At 47.1% G+C, this 26,157-nt stretch overlaps 1 protein-coding gene across 9 annotated transcripts in view; it reads right to left on the minus strand.

The window, feature by feature from the left end:
- Positions 1 to 26,157, minus strand: part of Pnpla7 (patatin like phospholipase domain containing 7) — an 87,680-nt gene that overhangs the window by 1,861 nt on the left and 59,662 nt on the right. For 2 of the 9 annotated variants that reach the window (XM_048346922.1, XM_048346913.1), the window contains exons 21-31: positions 23,890 to 24,039; positions 14,548 to 14,611; positions 13,981 to 14,149; positions 12,189 to 12,371; positions 11,290 to 11,408; positions 4,153 to 4,309; positions 2,337 to 2,453; positions 2,100 to 2,169; positions 1,495 to 1,611; positions 746 to 894; positions 68 to 220 (exon numbers count right to left, since the gene is read on the minus strand). In XM_048346922.1, the coding sequence (XP_048202879.1) occupies positions 68 to 220; positions 746 to 894; positions 1,495 to 1,611; positions 2,100 to 2,169; positions 2,337 to 2,453; positions 4,153 to 4,309; positions 11,290 to 11,408; positions 12,189 to 12,371; positions 13,981 to 14,149; positions 14,548 to 14,611; positions 23,890 to 24,039 (1,448 nt within the window). Of the gene's footprint in view, positions 1 to 55; positions 314 to 558; positions 895 to 1,494; positions 1,629 to 2,099; positions 2,170 to 2,336; positions 2,454 to 4,152; positions 4,310 to 11,289; positions 11,409 to 12,188; positions 12,372 to 13,980; positions 14,150 to 14,547; positions 14,612 to 23,889; positions 24,040 to 26,157 lie in introns of those variants that run through there. The other 7 variants (XR_007211039.1, XM_048346944.1, XM_048346954.1 and 4 more) reach the window with 7 other exon arrangements.

Genomic DNA, 26,157 nt, shown 5'->3' on the forward strand with positions numbered 1-26,157 from the left:
GGCAACCACCAGCGTGGACCCCTGCTAGCCATGCCCTCAGTCCCTGAGGCCAGGAGCTGACACTCACACAGATTTCGTCGAACCTGCCAAAGTCCAGGGTGCGGTAGCTGTCGATGGGGGGCCGCAGGTACTCACAGTAGCCGCTGCTCTTCACCATCTCTAGCTGCCGGACGCAGCACACATAGGCTAGGCGAGTCTGAATCTCAGCCATGTTCAACACCTGTAGAGATACACCCGAGTCTCCTGTGTTGGCCTGGGCCATCCCTTCCTGGCCCAGGCCAGAATGGACTCTGAGCTGGTTAAGCTGTGCAGCCTCTGGTCTTTTTTTTTTTTTTTTTTTAATAAGCGTTGTTTATTTGTTTTTTTTGCCAGTCCTGGGGCTTGAACTCAGGGCTTTGCACTGTCCCTGGCTTCCTTTGGCTCAAGGCTAGCACTCTACCATTTGAGCCACAGTGCTACTTCCGGCTTTGTCTGTATATATGCTGCTGAGGAATTGAACCCAGGGCTTCATGCATGCTAGGCAAGTACTCTGCCGCTAAGCCACATTCCCAGCCCTGCCTCTGGTCTTCTTGCCAGATCTCTTCTGTCCCTTTACCCCAAGCTGGCCCTAGGGCCTGGGCAGCAGTGTGGGAAATGACCCAGAGCTGCTGAACTCAGAGCCTGGGAGACAATTATAGACCCCAGGATGAGAGCTGCAGGCAAAAGCCCCAGGGAGGCCACCGCAGTGCATCTGGTACCACTTTACCTTGACTTTTGTGGCCAAAGGGTTCCACCGTTTCCAAAGCAACCACCAACCGGACAGGGAATCACCATAATTTGTGAGGTCTGTCTCGTCCCGGCTGCCCACATCAATGGCGATCACCACCTTTGCCCCCATGGATCTGGCCACATCCGCTATGGAGAAGAGGAAGCCGCAGAGCCAGGGGATAAGGCAGCAAAATACTTTTGTGGGCGGGGGGGGGGGGAGGAGAAGGTCAGGGGGAAAGGTGTAGAGTCCTGAGGGCCCGGCTTTGTGAGGTGAGGCCTGGACCTGGGGCCCCTGTGGTCTCCAGCATTCCTCCTGGGTTTATGGAGGCAGGAAGTCCAATGGTCCCAGCTGTGTGGGCAGTCATGTGCAATAAAACTGTTTAGGCCCTTTTGTCTAACAGGTAACAGGTTTGGCCTCACCCACAGCACACAGGACAGCTGCAGTCTGTTAGTTCCTCACTGTGGGTACAGATGGAACTTAATTGCTTCTAGTTTGTCTACTTGGCCTTTGTTCTGTGTGCTGCTGTGCTAACAGGCAGAGCCATATGCTGGTGGCAGACTGTGTGTGCGCATGCGTGTGCACATGCGTGTAAGTTTCTGTGCTCTGCTGCCAGCCTGACATTTTCCCTTGGCACACTCTAAGGAAAACGTGTGCCACCCCAGCCTTCCTGACACGGAGGCGGCATGGCAGGCAGCCAGGGGCAGAGGGGCCAGGGTAGGCGAGTACTCCCTTACTTTCTGCAGTACCTGGGAGGTTGTTGATGTAGCCCCCATCCATCAGGAGGTGTCCATCCTTGGGGTCGCAGAGGGGGGGCATATAGCCCGAGAGGGACATGCTAGCACGCACATACCTCCATAGAGAGCCTGAGAGATTAGAGGGACTGGTGAAGGGGGACAGGGATACCTTTCCCTGCCCACTGTGGGCTCCTGTCCCATCTTGCCTTGGTCAGTCTGAAAGCCTGTATGTCTGACCTCCAGAGAGGACAGGTGGCTCAGTGGCCAGACCACCTGCCACTAAAGGGACCCCCTCAACCCTAGAGGGACTTGTCTCCCAAATGGAGGGAGGATCTAGAGGGTCTTCTCCTGGGATCTGTAGACATCAATGCTATTCTTCTCCCATGGGATCCTTCTGTCCATCTGGACATTCTTACTCCTGTCTCTCCTGCTCCTCCTGGCCAGGGCCTGAAGCAAGGTCATCCTCTACCCTCCCTGTCTGTGACCTTTGCTTCCTTTGTGAGGCCCTCAGCACCCCCCACAACCTCACAGAGCTACCAGCTTTCCTATTCATCCTCCTGGGCCTGCTCATACCCTAGCCTACCTGCTAACACACCTGATGGGAGAAAAGCACTTACCATCTGTGTGGACCCGCATGGCAGAGGCTGTGATATCGGTGGTAATGGCAAAGTAGGGGAGCCACAGGTCCTGTGGGGAGGACAGGCTCAGAAGGGAGCTTCTCTTGTGCTGCTCCCCACCCTGCACTGACCAAGCTTGCCGAAGGCCAAAGTGAGCAGGGGAAGATGGGAGGGTTTTGAGCAGCCAGTCAAAGTCCTATGTGGCTATTCTCCTGAGGGTATTGCTAGGCAGCGCACCTCAATCTGTCGGTCCTGGAAGATGCTGCAGAGGGTGCTATTGAAGCCAGCTCCAGAGAACATGGATGTGATCGGGTAGGTCAGGTCCAGCATGGTCTTCACCATCGATGTCATATTCTAGAGACACAGGAGACCTCTACAAAGGGTTCATGCACTCTGGCTAGAGCAGCACATGAGCATATCTAAGCACATACCCCCAGCCATAGGAGCACCCTCAGGTCCAGATGATCTGACCCTAGGGGCACATGTGCTGCGGCTTGAGACTCAGAGTGGGAGGAGGCCAGAAGAAGCTTTTAGGACCTAGAAGCTGGGGCACATTCCCATGGAGCCCCAAATCCCATGTCCCTTCTTGTTCTCAGGCAGGATTTGCCAGTCCAGCCTTAGAGGGTTCTAGGGCACCCTCCTACCCTGAGGTTCCATCCAGATCTGCCTGCTTGGCACAGAGAGCACCAGGCAAGGTAGAGCAACCAGTGCTGGAGGGTCAGCAGCAAGAAATGCTCCAAGTCCAGAGCTCATTTCTTATGTGGAGTGAGGACCTGCCCTGTTTGAAGACAAATGAGTGATCAACACAAGAGATGAGAACTTGGAGATGCCATGCAGGGCCTAAATCCATTCTCAAGGAAGCCCTGCTCAGCCCCATAATTCACCCAGTTTGCCAGCACAGCAGGTAGGCAGGCATGCAACTCCACTCCCATCCTGGCCAGCAAGGGATCCCTGCAGGGTGGCTATGCTTGGAGGTACACACAGTTCACTCTCAGGATGAGGGAAGGACCAGTTCAACCTGCCTTGACTTCTCCTCGACCAGTAGGGGAGGGGTGGGGAGGGGAGGGCGAGGCTTCTCCACAGGCCCTGGGCTGGTCTCAGCCTGTGACTGCGCACTAAGCTGTACTATGCCTGCTGTCCCACATGGTGGCTGCTTGTGGAGGCCATCCCTAGTGACCACTGCCACATCACTAAGGGTGCGGGTTGCACTGCCAGGCCCTCTCTCTTGAGGATCACCTACGGGCTGATGGGGATCATTATGGAGAAGAATCATGGAGTGGCAGCATCCTTGGGGACCTGGGAAGGCAGCAGATAGCCTGTCCCTCAGCTTAAACATAGAGGATGATCAATTTTTTCCTCTTTAAAAAGTAGAACACGAATGCTTTTGATCCCACGCATGGTTTCAGCAAAGCATCATTGATGTCACAGGAGCAGCCCAGCCCTGGGAGGGTGATGAGCCACCTGCCTGCTGGGGAGCTGCAGCCAAAGGAGCCTGTTCTGTTTCCTCTGACTCTGTATTTGATGTTTGCATTCTGGCATCCATTTATGACAAGGCCAGGCTATTGGTCAGAGCAGCTCACATCTTCCCTGTGGTGTGCAGCCTGCACCCACCCCTCCCTGGTCTGAGTCATACCAAGGTAATGTTCTCCTAAGTCACCCAGGGCCAAGGACAAGGCAATAAGAGGACTCCCAAGCCTGCTGGATTGACCCACATTAGCTGATCTGAAGTTGCTCACCCTGTTATAGAAACTCCAGACCAGAGCCTCCCTTCCTCCACCTTACTACTCTCTGCTCCTGACCAGTCCTAGGCTTCTGCTGCCCCCCTCCCCAACCTATGCCTCTGGCATAGCTGTTCCTATCATTTACAGGGATTGTGAGTAACACCAACTCTTCCTCCAGTAGCAGTGTCCAATCATGCTGTCCCTCAGTGACCTCCCTCAGCAGGGACCTAGTACCACCAGACCATTTCCCATCATGGGCCTCAGTCCACCTCCTACCCAGCTGCATCCTTTCCTTCTCCAGGTTCCCCTGAGGCCTGCTTCACTGAACTTACCTCTGCCCATTGCTTGGCTCGGATCCGCATCTGGCTGTAGCACCGTTCCTCAGAATACAGGGCACCCATGAAGGCCCCAATAGATGTCCCTCCAACCATGTCCACAGGGATGCCACACTCCGCCAGTGCCCTGAGAACACCCACTTGGGCGCAGCCTCTTCATCAGCAGCAGAAACACAGAGAAGAAGTAGGTATTTCCAGGCCAATCATAGAGCTATGCCCCACCAGAGGACCTGCAGTCTGATGCCTGTGACCAGCCTGCAAGTCCCTTCTCAGTTCCTAGATAATGGTGCAAAGTCTAGGTCTGAGATGCAGAGGAGGAAAGTAACCAGGGAGAGCCACTGTGGGGTCTCTTCTACCTATAAATATAACACTTGAGACCCCAACAGGCTGAAAAGGAGAGGTCCTGGTAAATACCTAGAAGGCCACCCCAGGAGTCAGGGCAAACTGGACAGGGACAAGCCCTCACAGAAACCAGGAAGCCAGCTCAGAATGGCTTCAAACCCAGACTGAAGTTATCATCCAGAGCCTCAAATAATTGTTACCATCTTTATGCCAAATGTGAGATACTCAACCAAATTATTACCAGTTGAAAAGACTACATGACCATGAGGGGGGAAGAAAACAGACAGCAAAAGTGGACCCATAGGAAAACCAGACAATAGAGACTCCAAACACAGGTACAAACACAACCATGCTCAAAGTACCCAAGGAATGGAAAGGGAGAAACAGACTATCAGTGCTGACCAACAAAGGAGTGGGTGAACACAGCATATGTACATAGCTGTAGTGTGTACATTAGTATGCTCAGCAAAGAAGGCAGATAAAAAGACATTTACATGAGGTTCCTAGTGCAGGCAAGTGGAAAGCAGAGCTGGTTACCACAGGTAAAGGGAGAGGGGAATGGGAGGGAGCGAGTATACTCTGAGTAGGTACAGAGACACTTTGCATAATGAAAAGGTTCTGGAAATGGACAGTGCTGATGGTTGCACAATAATAGGAATGTACTTCATTGTATACAAAATTGCTAATGTTGTAAAACATACACACACACACACACACACACACACACATATATATATATAACCACAACAAAAAACTGTACTACCACCATGAAAAATGAAAAATTATGTAATTATAACTGTAAAAATTAAAGGGTTGAGCTGGGCACTGGTAGCTCATGCCGGTAACCCTAGCTACTCATTTAACCATTAATTTATACATTAACCATTCAGAAAAGAAAACCATGTCACCGAACCCATAGGTGCCACTGTTTGTGTTTAAAACAGACAAGAGAGGCAACTGCCTCATGAGAGACAGCTACAGTTTTCAGCCAGGATATCCTTATCCTGAGTGGTGACCTGGGTGGCATCTACTCTGCCCTGAGACAGGGATGGGAACTAGCATCTACCTACACACCTTCCTTTAACACTGGCAGGAAGGAAGGAAAGGGAACAAGGTGTGTGTATGTACATTGGACAGAATAAGGAAATACTGTTTCATTCTCAGAAAACATAACTGTGTCGATTGAAAATACAAAGAAATATAAAAAAGGCTACCGGCAATGATGGCTCTCATCTGTCATCCTAGCTACTCAGAAGGTGGAGATCTGAGGATCACAGTTCAAAGTCACCCCAGGGGGAAAAGGTCCATGAGATTCTTATATCCAATTAACCAGGACAAAGCCAAATATAGAGGTGTAGCTCAACTGGTAGAGTTCCAACCTTGGTCAAAAAGGCCAAGCAAGAGCAGAAGGCTCTGAGTTCAAGAGTCAATACTGGCACAAATGCATGTACACACACACACACACACACACACACACACACACACACACACACACACACAGAGGCTATCAGAAAAAGTTGTTTGAGTCAAGTTATAAAAGATAAGATTAGGGGCTGGGGATATAGCCTAGTGGCAAGAGTGCCTGCCTCGGATACACGAGGCCCTAGGTTCGATTCCCCAGCACCACATATACAGAAAACGGCCAGAAGCGGCGCTGTGGCTCAAGTGGCAGAGTGCTAGCCTTGAGCGGGAAGAAGCCAGGGACAGTGCTCAGGCCCTGAGTCCAAGGCCCAGGACTGGCCAAAAAAAAAAAAAAAAAAAAGATAAGATTAAGTTGGGTATTGGTGGCTCACATCTGAGATCCTAGCTATATATACACTGGAGGCTGAGATCTGAGGATCATGCCATCTAAAGCCAGTGCAGGCAGAAAAGTCCCTGAGTCTCTTACCTCCAGTTAACCACTCAAAAACCAGAAGTGGAACTATTGCTCAAAATGGTAGAGTGCTAGCTTTGAGTAGAAGAACTTAGGGGCAGTGCCTAGGCCCTGAGTTTAAGCCCCAGGTCAGGCCAGAGAGACAGAGAGGGAGAGAGAAAATGCTTATTCAAAACGGGAAAAGAACTTAAGTGAATACACTTTACAAAAGAAGGTAAATGGGGCTGGATTATATTTCACTAGCAAAACACGCAAGTACAAGGTCCTGGGTTCAATCCCCAGTAAACCGCGCACCCCCCCCCAATTAAGAAAATACAATTAAAAAGCCAAGCACTGGTGGGTTGGACCTATGATTGTAGTTACTCAAGAGGCTGAGATCTGAGGATCATGGTTCAAAGCCAGCCTGGCAGGAAAGTCCATGAGACTCTTGTCTCCAATTAACTACCAGAAAACATGAAGTGGCACTGTGGCTCAAGGTAGTAGAATTTTGTTCCTAATAATAAAAAACAGAAAACAACCCAAACGTCTATCAGCAAGAAGCGATACAAGGAAAGTATGGTGTAGGACCAAATAGTAATACAGTCACAGAGATGATCAGGAACACAAATCGTTAATATTATGTTGCATGAACACAACCACACACACACACAAGTGCAAGCAAACTAACAAGGAAAACATCTGCCACTGTGTTCTCAGAGAAATATAATTACTGCTTTAGTGAAACAAAGAGATAATGCCATGAAAACAAAAGTACTTACATGTACACTGTGTATACTGTATACTCTGCACACTTCTAGTCCCAGGACTTGAGAGGCCAAGGGAAGGGGATCTTTAATTCTAAGCCAGTCTGGGGGTTATACTGCATGACCCTGTTTCAAAAAGAATTTGAAGACCTGGTCTTCAAAGAATAAAAAATATTCAGGTAGCTAGGTGCCAGTGGCCCACAGCTGTAATCCTAGTTACTTAGGAGGCTGAGATCTGAGGATTGTGGTTTGAAGCCAGCCCAGGCAGGAAAGTCTGTGAGACTCATCTTTAATTAACCATCCAAAAGCCAGAAGTGGAGCTGTGGCTCAAGTGATAGAGCACTAGCCTTGAGCACAAAAATCTCAGGAACAGCATCCACATCTTGAGTATATGCCCTAGGACTTGGGGGGAGAAGGCAGGGGTAGTACTCCGGTATTACAAATATTTTAGCAGGAAAGAGTAATTGAAAGGCACATTTGAAAAACAATCCTCAAAAAAAGATGGAAAAAAGAAGAAATAATTATGAAATATAAGCATTATATGATTTACCCTAGGATGATCATGATATGCTCTAGGAAGAGAGTACAGAGAAAACTATCATCCTAGCTTCTCAGGAACCTGAGACCTGATTGTCACAGTTCAAAGCCAGCCTGAGTAGGAAAGTCTGTGAGACTCCAATTAGCCTACAATTAACTACTAAAAACCAGAAATGGCACTAACTCAAAGTGATAGTTCACTAGCCTTGAGCATAAAAGCTCAGGGCCAGTACCCAGTCCCTGAGTTTAAGCTTTCCCCTAAAAGAGACCAGACACAGTGGCTCACACTGTAATTGTAGCTACTTGGGAGTCAGAGGTTGAAAATAGCATTGCTGAAGGCCAACTTAGGCTAAAAGTGAATGAGACTCCTATCTCAATCAATAAAGGGCTCCTATTATCATAACTACCTGGGAAGCTTGGTCCGGAGAGGATCGAGGTCCAGAGATTCCCAGGCACAAGTGTGAGGCCCTCTTCAAAAAACAGTAAGCAGGAGAAAGGACTAGGGTGTGGCTCAAGTGGCAAAGCATCTGCCTGGCAAGGATGAGACCCTGAGTAAAAGCCCCAGCACAGCCCCTCCCCCACCCATTCCCAAAGCTGAAGCTCACAGAGGCACATCATCATGTACTTCCAGGATACCAAGAGTTAAAAAGAATGTCCTTTTAAAGAGATTGCTTTTAAACAGGTCTCATGATTAGAAATATCACTGGATGTCTCAACAACATGAAAATCTGTGAACACAGTATCACTAAGTGAAACTTCTCAGGGAAAATTATTTCCACTTGGAATTCTATATCTATCATTCAAGCATGAAAGCAAAATGAGGACATCCTCTCATAAGATGGTCTTGTCATTTTATCTCTTATTCATCCACCACAAAAATAAGCCATCAAAAAATAAGGAATACATCAAGACAGAGAAATCAAGAAATGTAGAAAATGAGTTGAACATAGGGCAGAAAAAAAGCAGTTCCAGAGATTATAGTGGAGAAAAATTCCAATACTAGGAGTATGCTAGAGAGCAACAAGCAGAAATAAGAGAGGGTTGGTAGGCGGGGGAAGGTGACATGAACGACTTAGAGATGACCTGGCTTGTCTGAACCTACTCAGAGGATGGAAGTCTTCCAGCAGAGTGTCTATGGGTGGACCAGTGACATCCTTTGAAACATAACAGATGAAAATGCAATAGTTATTATTTCCAAGGAAGTAAATGTGATCATAGGGAGCCATCCAGTATGACTTAGCTCTGAAACAGCCACATCACCATGATGCCACACAGTGAATGCTGGCTGGACAAGTAGGAACTGTAAATGGGGGTAGGGTAGAGAGGCAGAACAACAGATACAAGATGAGATATTCAGATTAACAGAAGTCATATGTCAAAGGGTTAGGAAATCAATCATCTAAGACTGAAAAGATCACACAATTAGTCCAATAGGAATACTATCTAGAAATGCAGAGAAGCAGCTGACCACAAAGAATTGAAAGTGGTTATTTCTGGGAAATCTCTAGATTTGGCATTGGGGTTATGAGGATAGATGGAGGAATGCTTTTTTATTTTTTAAACTAAGCCTTACAGAATAGCATGACTTTCATATGTACCTTGATTAATGTGCTATTTTCAGCCTGGCACCCATGGCTCACACTGGTAATGCCAGCTACTCAGGAGACTGAGATCCAGAAGAGTATGGGTTTGAAGGCAACCCAGGAAGAAAAGTCCTTCAGACTCTATCAACAAAGTAACCAGAAAAGGGGATGGGAAGGTGGCTTAGTGGTAGAGTGCTTGCCTAGCATGCATGAAGCCCTGGGTTCAATTCCTCAGTACCACATAAGCAGAAAAAGCCAGAAGTGGTGCTATGGCTCAAGTGGCAGAGTGCTAGCCTTGAGCAAATGAAGCTCAGGGACAGTGCCCAGGCCCTGAATTCAAGCCCCAGGATGGGCAAACATCATCATCATCATCATCATCATCATCATCATCATCATCACAACAACCAGAAAAAAAGCAGGCTGAGCATGGCACTGCTGGCTCCTGCCTGTAATCCTAGCTACTCAGGAGGCTAAGATCTGAGGATCTGATTTCCAAGTCAGCACAGGCAGGAAAGTCCATGAGACTCTTATCTCCAATAAACTACTCAATAAAGCTGGAAGTGGCACTGTGGCTCAAGTGGTAGAGCATTCACCTTGAGCAAAAGAAGCTCAAAGAGAGCTCCCAAGCCTAGAGATCAGGCCCTAGGACAGGCAAAAACCAGGCTAGAGGCATGAATCAAGTAGTAGAACACCAGACAAGCAATTGCCAGTGCAGCACAAGCACAAGATTAGCAAGTATGATGCCTTTAGTACAAAGCCCCAGAACTGGCAAAAATAAGTGCATGGAATTTTTAGAATGCCATTTTCATTGAAAATGCTCTTAATCTGGTCCATAAACCAGGCAAGGGTTTGGGTTTAATTGCCCTAATTCCCTACTGTCCAGGTTTACAGAAAGGATGTGAGCCTCTCTCCCACCTGAGAAATGTAGGCAATCACCTTATTTCTCTAAACCAGTTCTTTTTTTTCTTTTTTTGTTGCCAGTCCTTGGGCTTGAACTGAACCTGGGCACTGTCTTTGAGCTCCTTTTGCTCAAGGCTAGCACTCTATCATTTGAGCCACAGTGCCACTTCCCGCCAGGGCTTCAGGCATGCTAGCCAAGCACTTTACCACTAGGCCACACTCCTGGCCCCTAAATCAGTTTTCTGAACGTTCACATGCTAGGTACAAAGGAACAAGTGAGGTGAAGTTTCTCAGACCATGGGATCCCAAACTAAGATGAGCCCAGTGCCATCATTTCACCACCAGATGGCGCCGGGCGTCAGGGCCTCAGTGCCATCATTTCACCAGATGGAGCAGGGTATCGGGGGCCCAGTGTCATCATTTCACCCTCCAGGGCTCTGGAGGACCCCATCACTCTACACCACTGTACACCACTGCCTACCCTGCCAGGGGCCACTTCACTCCTCAACAGTACAACTAGAGCTCCAGGACAGGGCACTGGCAGTTCCCTCTCCTGGGGAGGAGCAGTATCGTGCACATTTGGGTTATCTGACCCTCCTCATACTGCTTGCTCCTAGCCTCCATTTCCCTTTAAGTTCAGAAGAAGGGTGGTAAGGGTCAGACCATATCTCAGGGTAGGAACTACTTGGCTATAGGTCCTCTGAAGAACTCACAGCCCAAAGAACTAAAGAATACTTCTCTAGTTTGTGAGAGATTATGGACTCTATACAGCACTATTAAAATGGAAAGAAACTCACTGGGATCTCAATGGGGACACTTGGCAAAAGAACAGAACAGCCAGTGTTCAGAAGCGGAGCCAGCAGTAGCTAACCAGCAAGTGAACGCTTCTAAGCAAAGACCATCGAGACACAATTTCTTTTATCTAGTTGGCAACAACAAACCCCAGCCATTCTGGGTCTGCACACACATGCACCCCAGTGCTTCAGATGTCAACCATACCCCTGCTACTCATGGGGACTTTTCCTGATGAGGATAGAGCCCATGTGCTCTTAGGGTCTCTCCATTTCTGGCCTGACCCCACCATCCTCCTGTCACCTGTAGGGGTAACCATCACCTCCACATACAAGTGGAACAGCACATGGGCGCAGGGGCTCACCTTGCTCCCCCTCCTCCAAGCACTAAGGCGATGGCATTGCCTGTCAGCACCCGTGCCAAGCGGGAGAAGTCTGAGTGTCGGTCTGGAGTTCTCTGGAAGACACGCTCATACATCTCCACCTGATAGAAGAGCCAAAAGACAGGAGATTGTATAGAATCCTAGCTAACACCCTATTTGTCCTGACTGACTGGGTGGCTTCTTCCACTCCTCACCAAAGTCCTCTCTTCTCTAGAATCTCCAGAACACAGGCCCATGAGCACATGCCCAGAGAAACCCAGGCTCACTGCCCGGAGGAGACTGCTGGGCTGCTAGAGGCTACGTGGGCCCCTTGGAGGTGTTCCCACAGGAATTACCCCACCAGATCCTGGCTAGATGCAGCCATCAAGATAAGTTGAGGCATGTGAACAGCCTCAATGTTTCCCCTCCCCACCTACCCTCTGGGCCTGGAGGGAAAGGGCACTCTCAGGAAGAAGTACCAAGGGTTTGTCAGTTTCTGCTGAGTTGGGTTAGGGATGTCAGTGCTGACCTGACTAGGAGGGATTCTGAAGCGCTCTGCTGAAAGTGAAACTCAGCTTAGCCCCTGGTTAGTATCCTGACCCATCAGGCCATCTTTCTGGATTCACTGGTCCCCAGGCTCCACCCTGATGGACCTCCCCTCATCTGCAGGACATAGGACTCTTTGGTGGCCCAAGAAAACCAAAGTCATGGTCAAGCAAACAAGCTCATGGAGAGTTCAGAAGTAGCATAGGTAAGTTTCCTAACCAGAGCTCACAGAGCTCCCATGTTGGGCAACTGAGAAAGAGGAAGATGATTTTGAATACGCTAGCATGAAGTGAGAGATCACAGGAGGATGTTGTCAAGGCCCAAGAGCCCCACTGAGCAAGTCCACCAGGCCTCACCAGCTTGGGCAAGCTCCTTCTAGAGAAGACACGACGTGGGCAGCGGAGGTGCAGGTGGCCAGAGCACCAGCTCCGCATGTTGAGCCACTCTGCAGTGTGGGCTGGCGCAGGTCCCTCTTCCCTGTGCAGTAGGACCAGTTGTTTCTGGGCACGCATGGCTGTGCTCTCCAGCATCCGCTCCAGCTGCAGGGAAGCAGGGCCCAGGGTCAGCTAGCTCAAACTAACCTGAGGACTGAGGGCACACACAGCAGAGCCAAGAACCAGCACAGGGCTGCCACCAAGGTCTGCACTGGAGATTGTTCTGTTTGCTGGCCCCACACAGGACAGAAGCCTGTAGGCAGGTCCAATGAGCTGGGCTATGATAGGGCCTCTCCTGGAGAGACTGATGTGTGCTGGGCAGTCAGGCTCAAGGGAGCAGGGTGTGAGGACCCTTTCTGCGAGCACATGCCATGTCACCCTCACAAGAGAGCGTCTCCTGAAGAATAGGAGGATACATCAGAGAGGAGGATTGGACAGGCTGGGCAGAAGCTGAAGATGAGGGCAAAACAGGGGAACAGAGGAACAATAACACATCACACCACACACACAATTGGAGAAAATAAACAGGCTGACAAAGCCCAGTACTGGGAAGGACATGGAGTGGAGCCCTGTGGCTGAACCTGCAGCCATGCACAGAGAAAACCACAAATGAACTCACAGAAAAGCAATCTGGCAATGTCTGGTAAGCCAGGAGGCACATCACTGGGTCAGTGGCTCTTAGGTATCTGAAGGCACCATGTACATGTCTTGTTACTATACAGTAACCTCACAGCCCACGGATTGAGAACACATGAGAAGATGCCTTCTGTGGGAAACCAAACAGCCATAAAAATGGATGGATAAAAATCCACCTATAAAAATGGATGGAGGGCTGGGAACATGGCCCAGTGGCAAGAGAGCTTGCCTCGTATACATGAAGCCCTGGGTTCAATTCCTCAGCACCACATACACAGAAAAAGCCAAAAGTAGCGCTGTGGCTCAAGTGGCAGAGTGCTAGCCTTGGGCAAAAAGAAGCCAGGGACAGTGCTCAGGCCCTGAGTCCAAGGCCCAGGACTGGCAAAAAAAAAAAAAAAAAAGGATGGACAAGGGGCTGGGAATGTGGTAGAGTGCTTGTCTAGTATGCATGAAGCCCTGGGTCAATTCCTCAGAACCACATAATCAGAAAAAAAAAAAACAAACTAGAAGTATGAAAAGCTAAAAGCTGTGACTCAAGTGGTAGAGTGCTAGCCTTTGAGCAAAAGAAGCTCAGGGAAAAAAAAAAAGTCCATGAAGCATTTATCTCCAATTAATCACCTAAAAACTAGAAATGGCGCTGTGGCTCAAAGTGGTAGAGTGCTAGCCGAGCAAAAGAAGCTTAGGGACCATGCCCAGGCCCTGAGTTCAAGCCCCAGGACTGGCCAAAAAAGAAAAGAAAAAAAGATGAACAAGCTGAAAACCCTATTTAGGAAAAAGGAAAATTCAGAATGATATGAAATAAGGCACTCTTTCTATAAAATCTTAAACACATGAGGAGCACTTTATATAACCTTGTGAAAGTGTGAGACAGGCTGTCTTTATAGGGAACCACCTGGGGCCAGGGGTACTTTAGGGCCCCTGCTGGGTTTGTGCTAAAGCCCCAGAGGCGAGGAACAGAAGCTGTGAAAGTGTGCTACAGTGTGTGCCACAGGCCACCACATCCCCTCTGAGTTCTTGAAATGTTTCATTCCAAGGACTAAGAATCAGGACTCTGAGGAGGGAGACCTCAGGCTCTCACCTCCCCCACGGTTGGCTCCTGCTCACCCAGGCCCACAATGAGGATGCAGTCGGCCTGTCGGATGCAACGCTGGGTCCAAGGAGTAAGTGTGCTGTCTGCTTGGTAGAGCACAATTCGGTGGGTGTCCTCCTGCTGCCCCAGCCAGCTGGACAGCCGATACTCGTGGATACTGAAAAGCATGGACGCAGCCCTTCACTTTCTGTGGCAGCTCTCAGAGGCCCTCAAAGAACAGTGGCACCTTTACTCAAACCTTCCTCCTACAGAAGCACAAGGGCCTAGGTCTAGGCAGCAAAGCAGAGGCTGTGGCTGAGCCTAGAGCTTGGGACTCAAGAAAGTGTGGTGTGCAGAATTGTTCATATAATAAGGGGGGGGGGGACTGGTGGTCCCCTGCAAGCTCTGATGGTGCCCAGCATGTGTGTAGAATGGGGTGTAGCCAGACAGTAAACACTGGAGCAGCAGAAGGGCAGTGAGGGTGTATTAGAATGACACCTACACCAAATCAGAGAAGTGAAAGTTTTCCAGGCTGCTTCTATGTGGGGAAAAACAAAGTACTAGAGGCCAGTGTACCTGTCCAGAGCAGCAGAGCCAAAGCGCTGTTTGATGTTCTCACTGGTCAGTAGCAAGACAGGGCCTGAGAATACAACCACAGTTACACAGGTCTGCCCTGAAAGCCACCTCTAAACACTAGCAAGGGTCCAGAAGGCTTGCTTCTTGTCCTGAGGGCAGCACCACTGGAGGGCACTGCACCACTGGAGGGCACTGCACCACTGGAGGGCACTGCACCACTGGAGGGCACTGCACCACTGGAGGGCACTGGCAGCCACTCGACAGAGGCTGTCATCCCCTCTTGCCTGACAAGGGCCCCAGAGCAGCATCTCTGAGCCCCGCATCCCAGTGTGTTTGTGTGTTAGTGTGTGTGTGTGTGTGTGTGTGTGTGTGTGTGTGTGTGTGCGCGCGTGCACATACTGGTGGCAGAGGCAGCAAAAGCTCTAACTTCCCAAGCCCAAATCAAAGTGGCTGCCTGGTTACCACTCTAGTTCATCCACATCTCTTTGCATTTGTGTCTCTCAGGTTAACATATCTGAGCCAGTGTCAGCATCTGAGGAAAGAACATGGTGTTACTCTCACTCTCATTATGTGGCATGCTATGGCAGAAAAGTAAGCACCTTAGTGACCTCAGAGGCTGTTTTCCTCTTAGGGTCCAAGGTCACATCATTCCAAACAAGCTTTTCTAAGAGTATGTAATGAACTAAGCACTAGCCAAGCACTGATGGCTCAGGCCTGTAATCCTAGCTACTTTAGAGGCTGAGATCTAAGATCACAGTTCAAAGCCAGCCCAGGCAGAAAAGTCTATGAGAAATGTCTGTGAGACATTTATCTCCAACAAACTACAAAAAAAAAAAAAAAAAAAAAAAAAGCTGGAGGGCTGGGAATATAGCCTAGTGGCAAGAGTGCTTGACTCGTATACATGTAGCCCTGGGTTCGATTCCCCAGCACCACATATATAGAAAATGGCCAGAAGTGGCGCTGTGGCTCAAGTGGCAGAGTGCTAGCCTTGAGCAAAGAGAAGCCAGGGACAGTGCTCTGACAGGGCCCTGAGTCCAAGGCCCAGGACTGGCAAAAAAAAATAAAAAATCTGGAAGGCTGGGAATGTGGCTTACCGGTAGAGGGCTTGCCTAGCATGCATGAAGCCCTGAATTCGATTCCTACTATCACATAAACAGAAAAAGCTAGAAGTGGCGTGTGGCTCAAGTGGTAAAGCACTATACTTGAGCAAAAAGGAGCTACAGAACAGCACTCAGGCCCTGACTTTAAATCCAAAGACTAGCACAAAAAAAAAAAAAAAAAAAAAAGAAAGGAAGTGGCGGGGCAGGGGAAAAATGAGGGAGGAGGTTACAAGTTGGATAAGAAATGTACTTACTGCTTTATGTATGAAACTGTAACCCCTCTATATTTCACTTTGACAATAAAGGAAAAAAAAAGGAAAGAAGGAAGAAAGAAAACAACTAAGCACTAATAAAAGATCACTTTTTTTTTGGCCAGTCCTGGGCTTTGGACTCAGGGCCTGAGCACTGTCCCTGGCTTGTTTTTGCTCAAGGCTAGCACTCTGCCACTTGAGCCACAGCGCCACTTCTGGCCGTTTTCTATATATGTGGTGCTGGGGAATCGAACCCAGGGCTTCATGTATACGAGACGAGCTCTCTTGCCACTAGGCCATATCTCCAGCCCAAGATCACTTTTTTTTGAGACCATGTCTTTCTGTGTTGCTCAGGGTGGCCTTGAACTCTTAGCCTCAAGTGATTCTCCTCAATCATCAAAAAACCATTTAAATGCCAGGCGCTGGTAGCTCACACCTATAATCTTAGCTATTCAGGAGACTGACATCTGCAGATCATGATTCAAAGCCAGCCAGGCAGAAAAGTCTATGAGACTCTTCTCTCCAATTAATCACCAGAAAACCGGAAGTGGTGCTGTGGATCAAAGTGGTAGAGTGCTAATCTTGAGCAAAAGAACTCAGGGACAGCATACAAGAAAGTAAACAGAAGATAAGAATTTTATCAAACAGAATATATGCAACAGTAAATAAATACATGAAAAATGTTCCATAATATTAAGCATTAGAGAAAAGCAAGTTAAATATAGGGTATAGTTCATTATTATCCACTTATTAGGACAGCTTAAATTAAAAAAATATTTTGCAAACACAAAATGTTGGTATGAGGGACAAGGTAACAAACAGTACTGTTGTGCCAAGTTGCAAGACCACCCCCAAGAAGACCACCGAGATTCAGACACTCCGAAATGCAAAAGCAAGGCAAGGCAAGGCTTTATTTAACGAGCTGCCAACTCGGGCCTCGTCCTACCCACCGACACAGCGGAGGTTAGGAGGGAGCCCCGAGCTGTGATTACACAGGGCTTATAAAGGCAAAGAACAAGGTTACAACAATCAGCTATGCAAGCAAGATTAGAACACAGGTACATATCTGATTGGCTCAGGGTTCGATTCTAAAATGGGGTTCACATGGTGGGGCCTGACTTCAAAGTCTGGCACCTCATTTCCCCCTTTTTCTTTTTGGTACCTTGGGAGCCAATCATGGCTCCATTCTGTCCATTTCAATGGCTTGCATGTCTAGGGGATGATATAGAGGTAAGGCATGGGCCAGTAGGGCCAAAAGTAACTCTGGTCCCTCGGTTTTAAAGGGGGGCTGATGGGTGAAGATCATCCATCTTCTGTAATTTCTTCAGGCTGACTCAGGGGCGTTGACCTTACCTAGCCAGGAACCTATAACCTTAGTCTACTTTACCAAGGGACTGCAGGATTCACCTCACTTTGGACTAACCACTATCACAGATGACTGGTAAATTCCTGCCCAGTAGACAGACATGGGCATTGGAAAGGCATGCTTATGAACTATTCTTCTAGGACTTCCCGGCTTTAACTTTTGAAAGGCCAACAGTAGTGACTCTAGGATCTGACACCATCTCTGCCATCCAAGCAGTGGCTTACTGCCTCTGGATGCTCCATCACTTTTGTCCCAGGAGGAGTGACTTTCGACTTGGACTCAGGGCCTGAGTGCTGTCCCTCAGCTCTCCAGCTCAAGACTAGCACCGTACCACTTTTGAGCTCCACACCACTCCGTTCCCAGCACTCTGCTGGCTGATTAGAGACAAGTCTCTCCCAGGGACCTTTCTTTGCCCGGGCTGGCTTTTAACCGCAGATTCAGATCAATGAGTCTTATAAGGGGCCACTTTACTCCAATTATAAGCAACAAGGTGGTCCACACAGAAGTAGTTTTTAAGCATGCTCTCTTACCTGGAACTTATTAAGGGTCAGTATTAGATCTCGACAAACTTGTAGGAATCACCTGTGCTTCTCTGTGGGCCTGCTGGAAACGGTTACAAAAAACCTACAAAAAAGCTGGAATGGCAATTAAACATTTTGGTAGCCATAATTCTCCTTTTCTCACTTTGCAATAATTATTTAGGACAATTTTACTTCCAAATTTCTTATCTAGAAATGTATTCTTGATTTCCAAAGCCTTTCTAACACTAACACAACACTTTAGCTTTTATCTGCATCGGAAAAACTGAAGCTCACAGGCATTCTGAAACCAGGTGCCGCCCTTTGCTTACAGGCTGCTTGTTTCAAAAGAGCCTCTTTTTTTTTTCTTCTTCAGTCCCAGTTACTGCATGGCATGAAGACCTTTGAATTTAAACTTAGTTTTGCACCATACTGCAGTCTTGAACATGTTCACACTCACACATGCACACACACATACATTTTCAAAAGATCTTAAAGCGCGCTGAATAAGCATCGGCCGTACATTTTAAGACAAAAACCTTTAACAAATGATTTTAGCATTCTCCAGCCTCATTTTCCAGGGCTTGATAGTTTTAGTAAAACATTTTTAGTCTTAGTAAAACATTTTAGCGCACCAAACAATTTTCTGCTTAAGAAGGCTGGGTGGGGGGCTGGGGAAATGGCCAAGTGGCAAGAGAGCTTGCCTCGTATACATGAGGCCCTGGGTTCGATTCCCCAGCACCACATATACAGAAAACGGCCCGAAGTGGCGCTGTGGCTCAAGAGGCAGAGTGCTAACCTTGAGCAAAAGGAAGCCAGGGACAGTGCTCAGGCCCTGAGTCCAAGGCCCAGGACTGGCCAAAAAAAAAAAAAAAAAAAAAGAAGGCTGGGTGGGGGTCCCCCTAGAGTTCTTTTTTGCAGACATTCTCACTGATTGACTGATTGTGGGCTGTCACCTGTACATCTTTCCAGTGAGCTAAAGTCAAGTCCAGGGGAGTGGAAGGAACATTCCCCATCATCCATTTGTCAGTCAGGCACAGTGCAAGAAAGAAACACACAAAAATGAGCTATCTCCTTAACCTCCCTCCAGTGAGCTAGGATCAAGTCTAGGGGGCTAGATGGAGGTCCTCAAGATAGAACGTTATCCATAACTCTGATCAGATGTTCAGTCCAAAAGGCTACAAAAAACAAACAATTAATACAAAAGGAGGAAAACACACAGGCCTAAGAAAAGCTACGAGTTGGAGATCTCCCAAGCTGGCCCACAACCTCCTACAAGGGTGCAGAAGGAATGGACCCGAGTTGGCCCACAACCTCCTGCAAGGGTGCAGAAGGAGTGGACCCGAGTACAAGGTGGGAGGTTTGAGTCTCGTTTAGGAGGCCCTCCTGGTCAGTTCTGGCCAAAAACCAAACTGACTCGCGCCCTACAAGTATAAGCAAAAGCAAAACAGACAAACAGACAAATTACAGGACAAGACAAATGAACAGCGCTGTTTTCTTACCTTCGGATTCTGGGATCTCGGGGTCTCTGGGGCTATCCCGGACGAGCCCCCAAATGTTGTGCCAAGTTGTAAGACCACCCCCAAGAAGACCACCGAGATTCAGACACTCCGAAATGCAAAAGCAAGGCAAGGCTTTATTTAACGAGCTGCCAACTCGGGTCTCGTCCTACCCACCAACACAGCGGAGGTTAGGAGGGAGCCCCGAGCTGTGATTACACAGGGCTTATAAAGGCAAAGAACAATGTTACAACAATCAGCTGTGCAAGCAAGATTAGAACACAGGTACAAATCTGATTGGCTCAGGGTTCGATTCTAAAATGGGGTTCACGTGGTGGGGCCTGACTTCAAAGTCTGGCACCTCAGTACAAGAAATGTATCCAATGCCTAACGTATGAAACTGTAACCTCTCTGTATATCAGTTTGATAATAAAAATTTGAAAAAAAATCAACACAAAATGTTGGAAAGGATGTGAAGAAACTGGGTTCTTCATACACTGCTAGTGTGATGTTCTATGAAGACAGCCTGGCAATTTCCTGTAAGACTGAACATATTCTTATTATATTTATCAGAGTCTTCAGTATTTCAGAGCAATGAAAATTCCTAAGCACTGGCTAAATTCCTGGCCTTAATATCAGGTATGGTGTTACCACTGACAAAAACCTAAGGAAGGGCTGGGAATGTGGCCTAGTGGTAGAGTGCTTGCCTAGCATAAATGAAGCCCTGGGTTCGATTCCTCAGTACCACATAAAAACAGAAAAAGCTGGAAGTGGTGCTATGGCTCAAGTGGTAGAGTGCTAGCCTTGAGCAATAAGAAGCCAGGGACAATGCTTAGGCCCTGAGTTCAAGCCCCAGGACTGGCAAAAAAAAAAAAAAAAAAAAAAAAAAAGAAAGAAAAACCTAGCAAAGAGGACATGGAGTCTTTTTTTTTTTTTTTTTACTTACCTTTTTGCAATTTCCTAGGAGTTTGTAATTGCTTAAAAATATTAAAGAAAACACATGTATATAAAGCAACATGTCTCTACAGAGCAACCAGAAGCTGCTTTTGAAAATATCCTAAACAATCCAAATAACATCACTGGAATGAATGGGATTTTCTACACATATCTTCAATACTGGCTGTGAAACAAAGAACAAGACTATCAGCTGCGTGTCAGTGATTCATGCTATAATCCTCGCTATTTGGGAAGCTGAGTGCAGAAGGATAACAGTTTGAACATAAAAGTTCATGATACCCTATCTTGGGGGTAAAACAAACAGACACAGCAACAAACAGGACTTAACAGGCTCAACTGTAAAGCACTAGCCTAGCAAACCCAAGGCCTTAAGTTCAAATCCCAGTACTGGAAAAAAAAAAAAAAAAGACTGGTAGTCAAGGCAATTAATACTTCATGTTTTAAGATTTCTTTTTAAAACAAAAATAAATAAAGGAGTGTACAGACAGGCCGTCTGTTGTAGGCGGGTGAGTGTAGAACCTGTGTGTGAGCAGGCTGGCAGCAAGGGCAGCGGAGGCCTGGGCTGTGAAGCCAAGGGCTGGATGGCAGGAATGGATGACTGTGGAGGAGGAACAGTGAGACACTGTTCTCCATTTAAAGTCTTGCTCACTCACTGTTTACTGGGATGTTGGTTTGGTGTTTTTTTAAACCACAACCTAACAACTCAGAATGATAAATGTAAAATACTTAATAAATAAGTATTAATTAAATAAGATAAAGACCCACAACTGACAAAAATAAATAAAAAGGTTAATTAAATATAAATTTATTGTAAGTTGTGCCAATAGTACAACTAGTAATATTGTAGTAACATTAGTAACATTGTTATTGCTGAAAAATGATGGAAATACATGATGTTAAATAAAATGTGTCCTAGAAATGGTGCTGTGTCTCAAGTGGTAGAGCACTAGCCTTGAGCCAAAGAAGCTCAGGGACAGCACCCAGCCCTGGTTCCAGCCCCAGGACCAGCAAAAACACACACATACAAAATTAACTTTATGCCAGACACCAATGGCTCATGCCTGTAATCCTAGCTACTCAGGAGGCTGAGATTTGAGGATCACAGTTCAAAGCTAGCCCAGGGAGAAAAGTCCCTATAAGACTCATCTCCAATTAGCCACTCAAACACCAGAAGTGGAGCCACTTGTGGCTCAAAGTGACAGAGTGCTAGCCTTGGGCAAAAGAGCTCAGGGACAGAGCCTGGGCTCTGAGTTCAAGCCATACAACCAACAAAAATAAATAAACGACAAGGACACCTGCACTTTCATGTTCATTGCTGGACTGTTCACAATAGCCAAGATAGGTAAACAACCCAGATGTCCTGCTACAGAGGAATGGATTAAAAAAAACTGTGGTACCTATATACAATAGAATTTTACACAGCCATTAGAAAGGATAAAATAATGGCATTCGCAGGGAAATGGATAGAACTAGAACAAATCATGTTGAGCGAGGTAAGCCAAGGTCAGAGAGACAGCCCTAGCCCTTTTTGCTTTCACTTACTTTTCAAATCCCAATCAGAGAAATCTAATCACTTCTTCCCAGCCTGGCCCAGACCATGGTTCTCCTTTTTACACTTCCCACATAGCTTGGAGGACAGATTCATGCCACCATGCTCATCTTTTTATTGGTTGAGATAGGGTCTTGTAAACTGCTTTGCCTAGGCTGGCCTCAAATTGTAGATCTTACTTGTGAGTAAAGGCTACAGCACCCAACTTTATCATCCAATTTTATAGATTTTCTTTGGCATGTGTTTAAGGTTTTCTATAATTGTTTGTGTCACGTAGAGAGCATTTTCTCATGGTGTTAAAATATACACTCCAGTCACAATATATTGTTTCATATACAACACTCATTACATTCATTTTCACATCGTTTTATACTGACCACTCTAAAATTTTAAGTATAAACCTATCACAAAAAATTGGCTTACTAGACTACTGTCGACATATTGTCTAATGTCGACATTACATTTAAAGTCCTAGGTGAATTTTCTTTGGCGTAGGCCACGTGGTTACTATATATGTTCTTGGTACATTGGGTATTGTATATATGTCTGCCTGACCTAGGGAAGGGAAAGAAAAACAGGGTGTAAGATATCACAAGAAATGTACACACTGCCCTACTATGTAACTGTACCCTTTTTGCACAATACCTTATCAAAAAATTTTGTTTAATTAATAAATAAATTTAAATTAAAAAAAATTGGCTTACTAGAGGATCACAGGAGCCCAATAGTTATACCCTTACGAACACATAAGATAATGCTAAGTGAAAGGAACTACATGTTATGGAAACGATTGTTATATCACAGTTGTAACTACTTTCAATGTGCCATATGTAACTGTAGCCTCTATTATTGATGATCTTCTTGTATCACCTTCCTGTGGTTGTACCTACACTTTCTCTGTATCTTATCTGAGTATATTGGAAACCGGGTATACTGATATTAGAACTAGGAAATTGTAAGCAAATACCAAAATCGAGAGACACAGGGTAAAAAAAGACAAACAACTACAAAAGCAATACTTGCAAAACTGTTTGGTGTAGGGCTGGGGATATGGCCTAGTGGCAAGAGAGCTTGCCTCGTATACATGAGGCCCTGGGTTCAATTCCCCAGCACCACATATACAGAAAACGGCCAGAAGTGGTGCTGTGGCTCAAGTGGCAGAGTGCTAGCCTTCAGCAAAAGGAAGCCAGGGACAGTGCTCAGGCCTTGAGTCCAAGGCCCAGGACTGGCCAAAAACAAAACAAAACAACAACAACAAAAAAAACACTGTTTGGTGTAAATGAACTGAACAACTCATGTGGGAAGGGAAAGGGGGAGGGGGGAATGAAGGACGAGGTAACAAACAGTACAAGAAATGTATCCAATGCCTAATGTATGAAACTGTAACCTCTCTGTAATTCAGTTTGATAATAAAAAAAAAAACTGGCTTACTATGTATCATTGTAGTCACTCACAATTACATAAAAACTTGTAAATAAAGCGTTAAGGATATTACAAAATGCCACATAGACCTGGGAATTCCCAAGAGTTCTCAGGTTGTATTTTTTGTTCTTAAAGTTCAAATTTTAACAGCTGTCAGAAATGTGCTTCTTCCTGCTGGACAGACAGTCCTTGGTTCCACACAGGACTTAGGGGCTCCCTGTGCCTGTACCGGGAGGGGACTCATCCTCACCTTCTCCTATACAAGCCATCGACCCCAAATAGGACCTTCCTCCAGGACGCCAACCAGCCCTCTGAACACTCCTGAAATACCCCCCAGAATAGAGGCATGTGTCCCCAGAAGCCTTAAAACCCAGACAGGGTCTATTACTTCTGTGCTGAGGGACAGGGATGGTGTTCTAGAGAGAGGGTCTGGGCTGAGGAACCTACCAGAAGCTCCAGAGCACACTCCCACCCTAGTGGGGCACCTGGGGCAGCTGGCACAAAAGCTCCCATACCAAAGTGCCTAAGCAGACCTTATAACCTTCTTAGAGCAGAGCCCTCCTCCCGTGCAGGTCTGTCCCAGTAAGGAGGAGAGCTCTCACTCTTCAACACTCTTCTCCACTCTCTTCTTCAACACTCAAGGGCTCTGCGTTACAGGGCACGAGATGATGTAGGCTTACCAATGGCACTTAGGGCATGCTGGAGCTCCAAGGCAAAGGCAGTGAGGGGCACATCCTCAGACACGGGCATCACTGCCACTGTGGACAGGTTGCTGGCTGGGTTTCCTGAGTCCCACTTGCTGCCCACTGTGCGGAGCCCAAGCTGGTGACCTGCAGAGTACAAGGCCAAGCATCAGTCTGAAAGGCTAATGCCAGGACAGCCTCAGTGTTTTTCCAGATGATATATGGTACCAACAGTCTCACAATGGCCAGTAATGCCCTGCCCTCTTCCTGCTGGACAATCCTGGCCTTTTCCTGATGGATAATGATCTCCCAGATTCCACACCAGGTCTGCATGCGACCAACACTGGCCCCAGGAGTAAACTAGTTTTGGTCCTAGGGAGCTTGAAGACTCAGATAACAGTGGAATTTGGAAATTTAGAAAATATTCTTCTAGATAAGAGAGCATGGAATAGGCTTTGCCACTTTGCTCTATGCCTTTGGATCAACACCTTGATCAGAACTCCAGACAAGAACAAAGCCAGATTGTAGCCCGTGGTAGTACTTCTACCCTGACACACACCAGGCTGCCCTCTGGACTGTGTCTCCCACATCCTTGAACTTGACCAGGCTGTAGACCATTGCTAGCAGACATAGGGCACACTGCAGCATTGTAATTTTAGATGTCTAAAAAATGGGGAAAACAACTAAACAAATAACCACATATCTATCAGAAAGGAATAAAACACATCTTTATACACTGACAAGAAAAACTTCATGGCTAGGTATGGTGGCTCACACTTACATTCCTAGCTACTCAAAAGGCAGCGATCAGCAGGGCATCAGTGGCTCACACTTGTAATCCTAGTTACACTCAGGAGGCTGAGATCTGAGGATTGCAGCTTGAAGCCAGCTCAGGCAGAATAGTCCCCATGAGACTCTTATATACCATAAACTACTCAAAAAGCTGGCACTGGCACTGTGGCTAAAGTGGTACAGCACTAGCCTTGGGTACAAAGAGGCTCAGGTTCAAGGATAGCACCCAGGTCCTGAGTTCAGTCCCCAGGACCGGGGGGTGGGGGGGAGAGGCAGTGATCAGAAGGACTGAAGTTCCAGGCCAGCCAGGGAAGAAAGTTAGCAAGGCTCCATCTCAAGTAATAAAAAGCTGGGTGTGGTGGTACAAAGTTGTCATGTGAGCTACCTAGGAGTATAAATCGGAAGATCACAGTCCAGTCTGGCGCAGGCATAAACACAAGACAAAAAGGGCTGGAGGCATGGCTCAAGAGATAGAACTTTCACTTTTCTAAAAAGTACAAGTCCCATAGTTCAAATCCTGGTATTATATTAAAAAAAACAACTTTCTGAGTTCCAATCCCAGTATTTTTCCTACAAAAAGGATGCAGGTGAGCAAGAAAGGAAGAAAGGAAGGGAGGGAGGGAGGGAGTGAGAGAGGGAGGGAGGGAGGAAGGAAGGAAGGAAGGAAGGAAGGAAGGAAGGAAGGAAGGAAGGAAGGAAGGAAGGCAGGCCAAAGCAGAAAAGGTTGAGAATCACCTCCCCAGACCCAATAGTAGACCTGAATCTTTCCCTCCCTCCCTCCTTGGTCCCTTCCTCTTCCTCCTCCTTTTTCTTCTTTCTCCGTCCCACGCCAATATACTCTTGCTCTTCATGCGACAGATCCTCCTTGGGAAATCCCCTACCTCTCATCTTTCTCAGTAATCTCAGATGTTAGAACCCTCCATTTAGGGAAGGAGGCTTTACTGCTTAGTTTACATAGTTCTTTCTTAGTCTCTCAGGAGGGGACTTGTGAAAGTTCTGGTTCTTACCCAAAGAAAGGTAGAGAAGGGGGAGAAAATGAAGGATGGGGTAACACTGCATTAAAAACAAATGTAATCAGGGCTGGAAATGTGGCCTAGTGGTAGAGTGCTTGCCTAGCATGCATGAAGCCCTGGGCTTGATTCTCAGTACCACATACACAGAAAAAGCTGGAAGTGGCACTGTGGCTCAAACGGTAGAGTGCTAGCCTTCAGCAAAAAGAAAAGCCAGAGACAGTGCTCAGGTCCTAAGTTGAAACCCCAGGATTGGAAAAAAAAAAAAAGGGGTGGGGGGTGGGGGGTGGAGAAAGAACATTTTACCTAGCTGCTACAAGCTATAGGGAGATGCTGGATGTGGCCAGGTTTCAGCAAGTGAAGGGAAGCACCAGGCTCGGGGGCCTGCAGGCTCAAGGTCAGACCCACTCTGCTTTAAAAAAAGAAACAAGAGGGCTGGGGATGTGTTCGCCTCGTATACATG

Source organism: Perognathus longimembris, chromosome 1, assembly GCF_023159225.1.
Source record: "Perognathus longimembris pacificus isolate PPM17 chromosome 1, ASM2315922v1, whole genome shotgun sequence".
In the NCBI taxonomy this organism is placed as follows: Eukaryota; Metazoa; Chordata; class Mammalia; order Rodentia; family Heteromyidae; genus Perognathus; species Perognathus longimembris.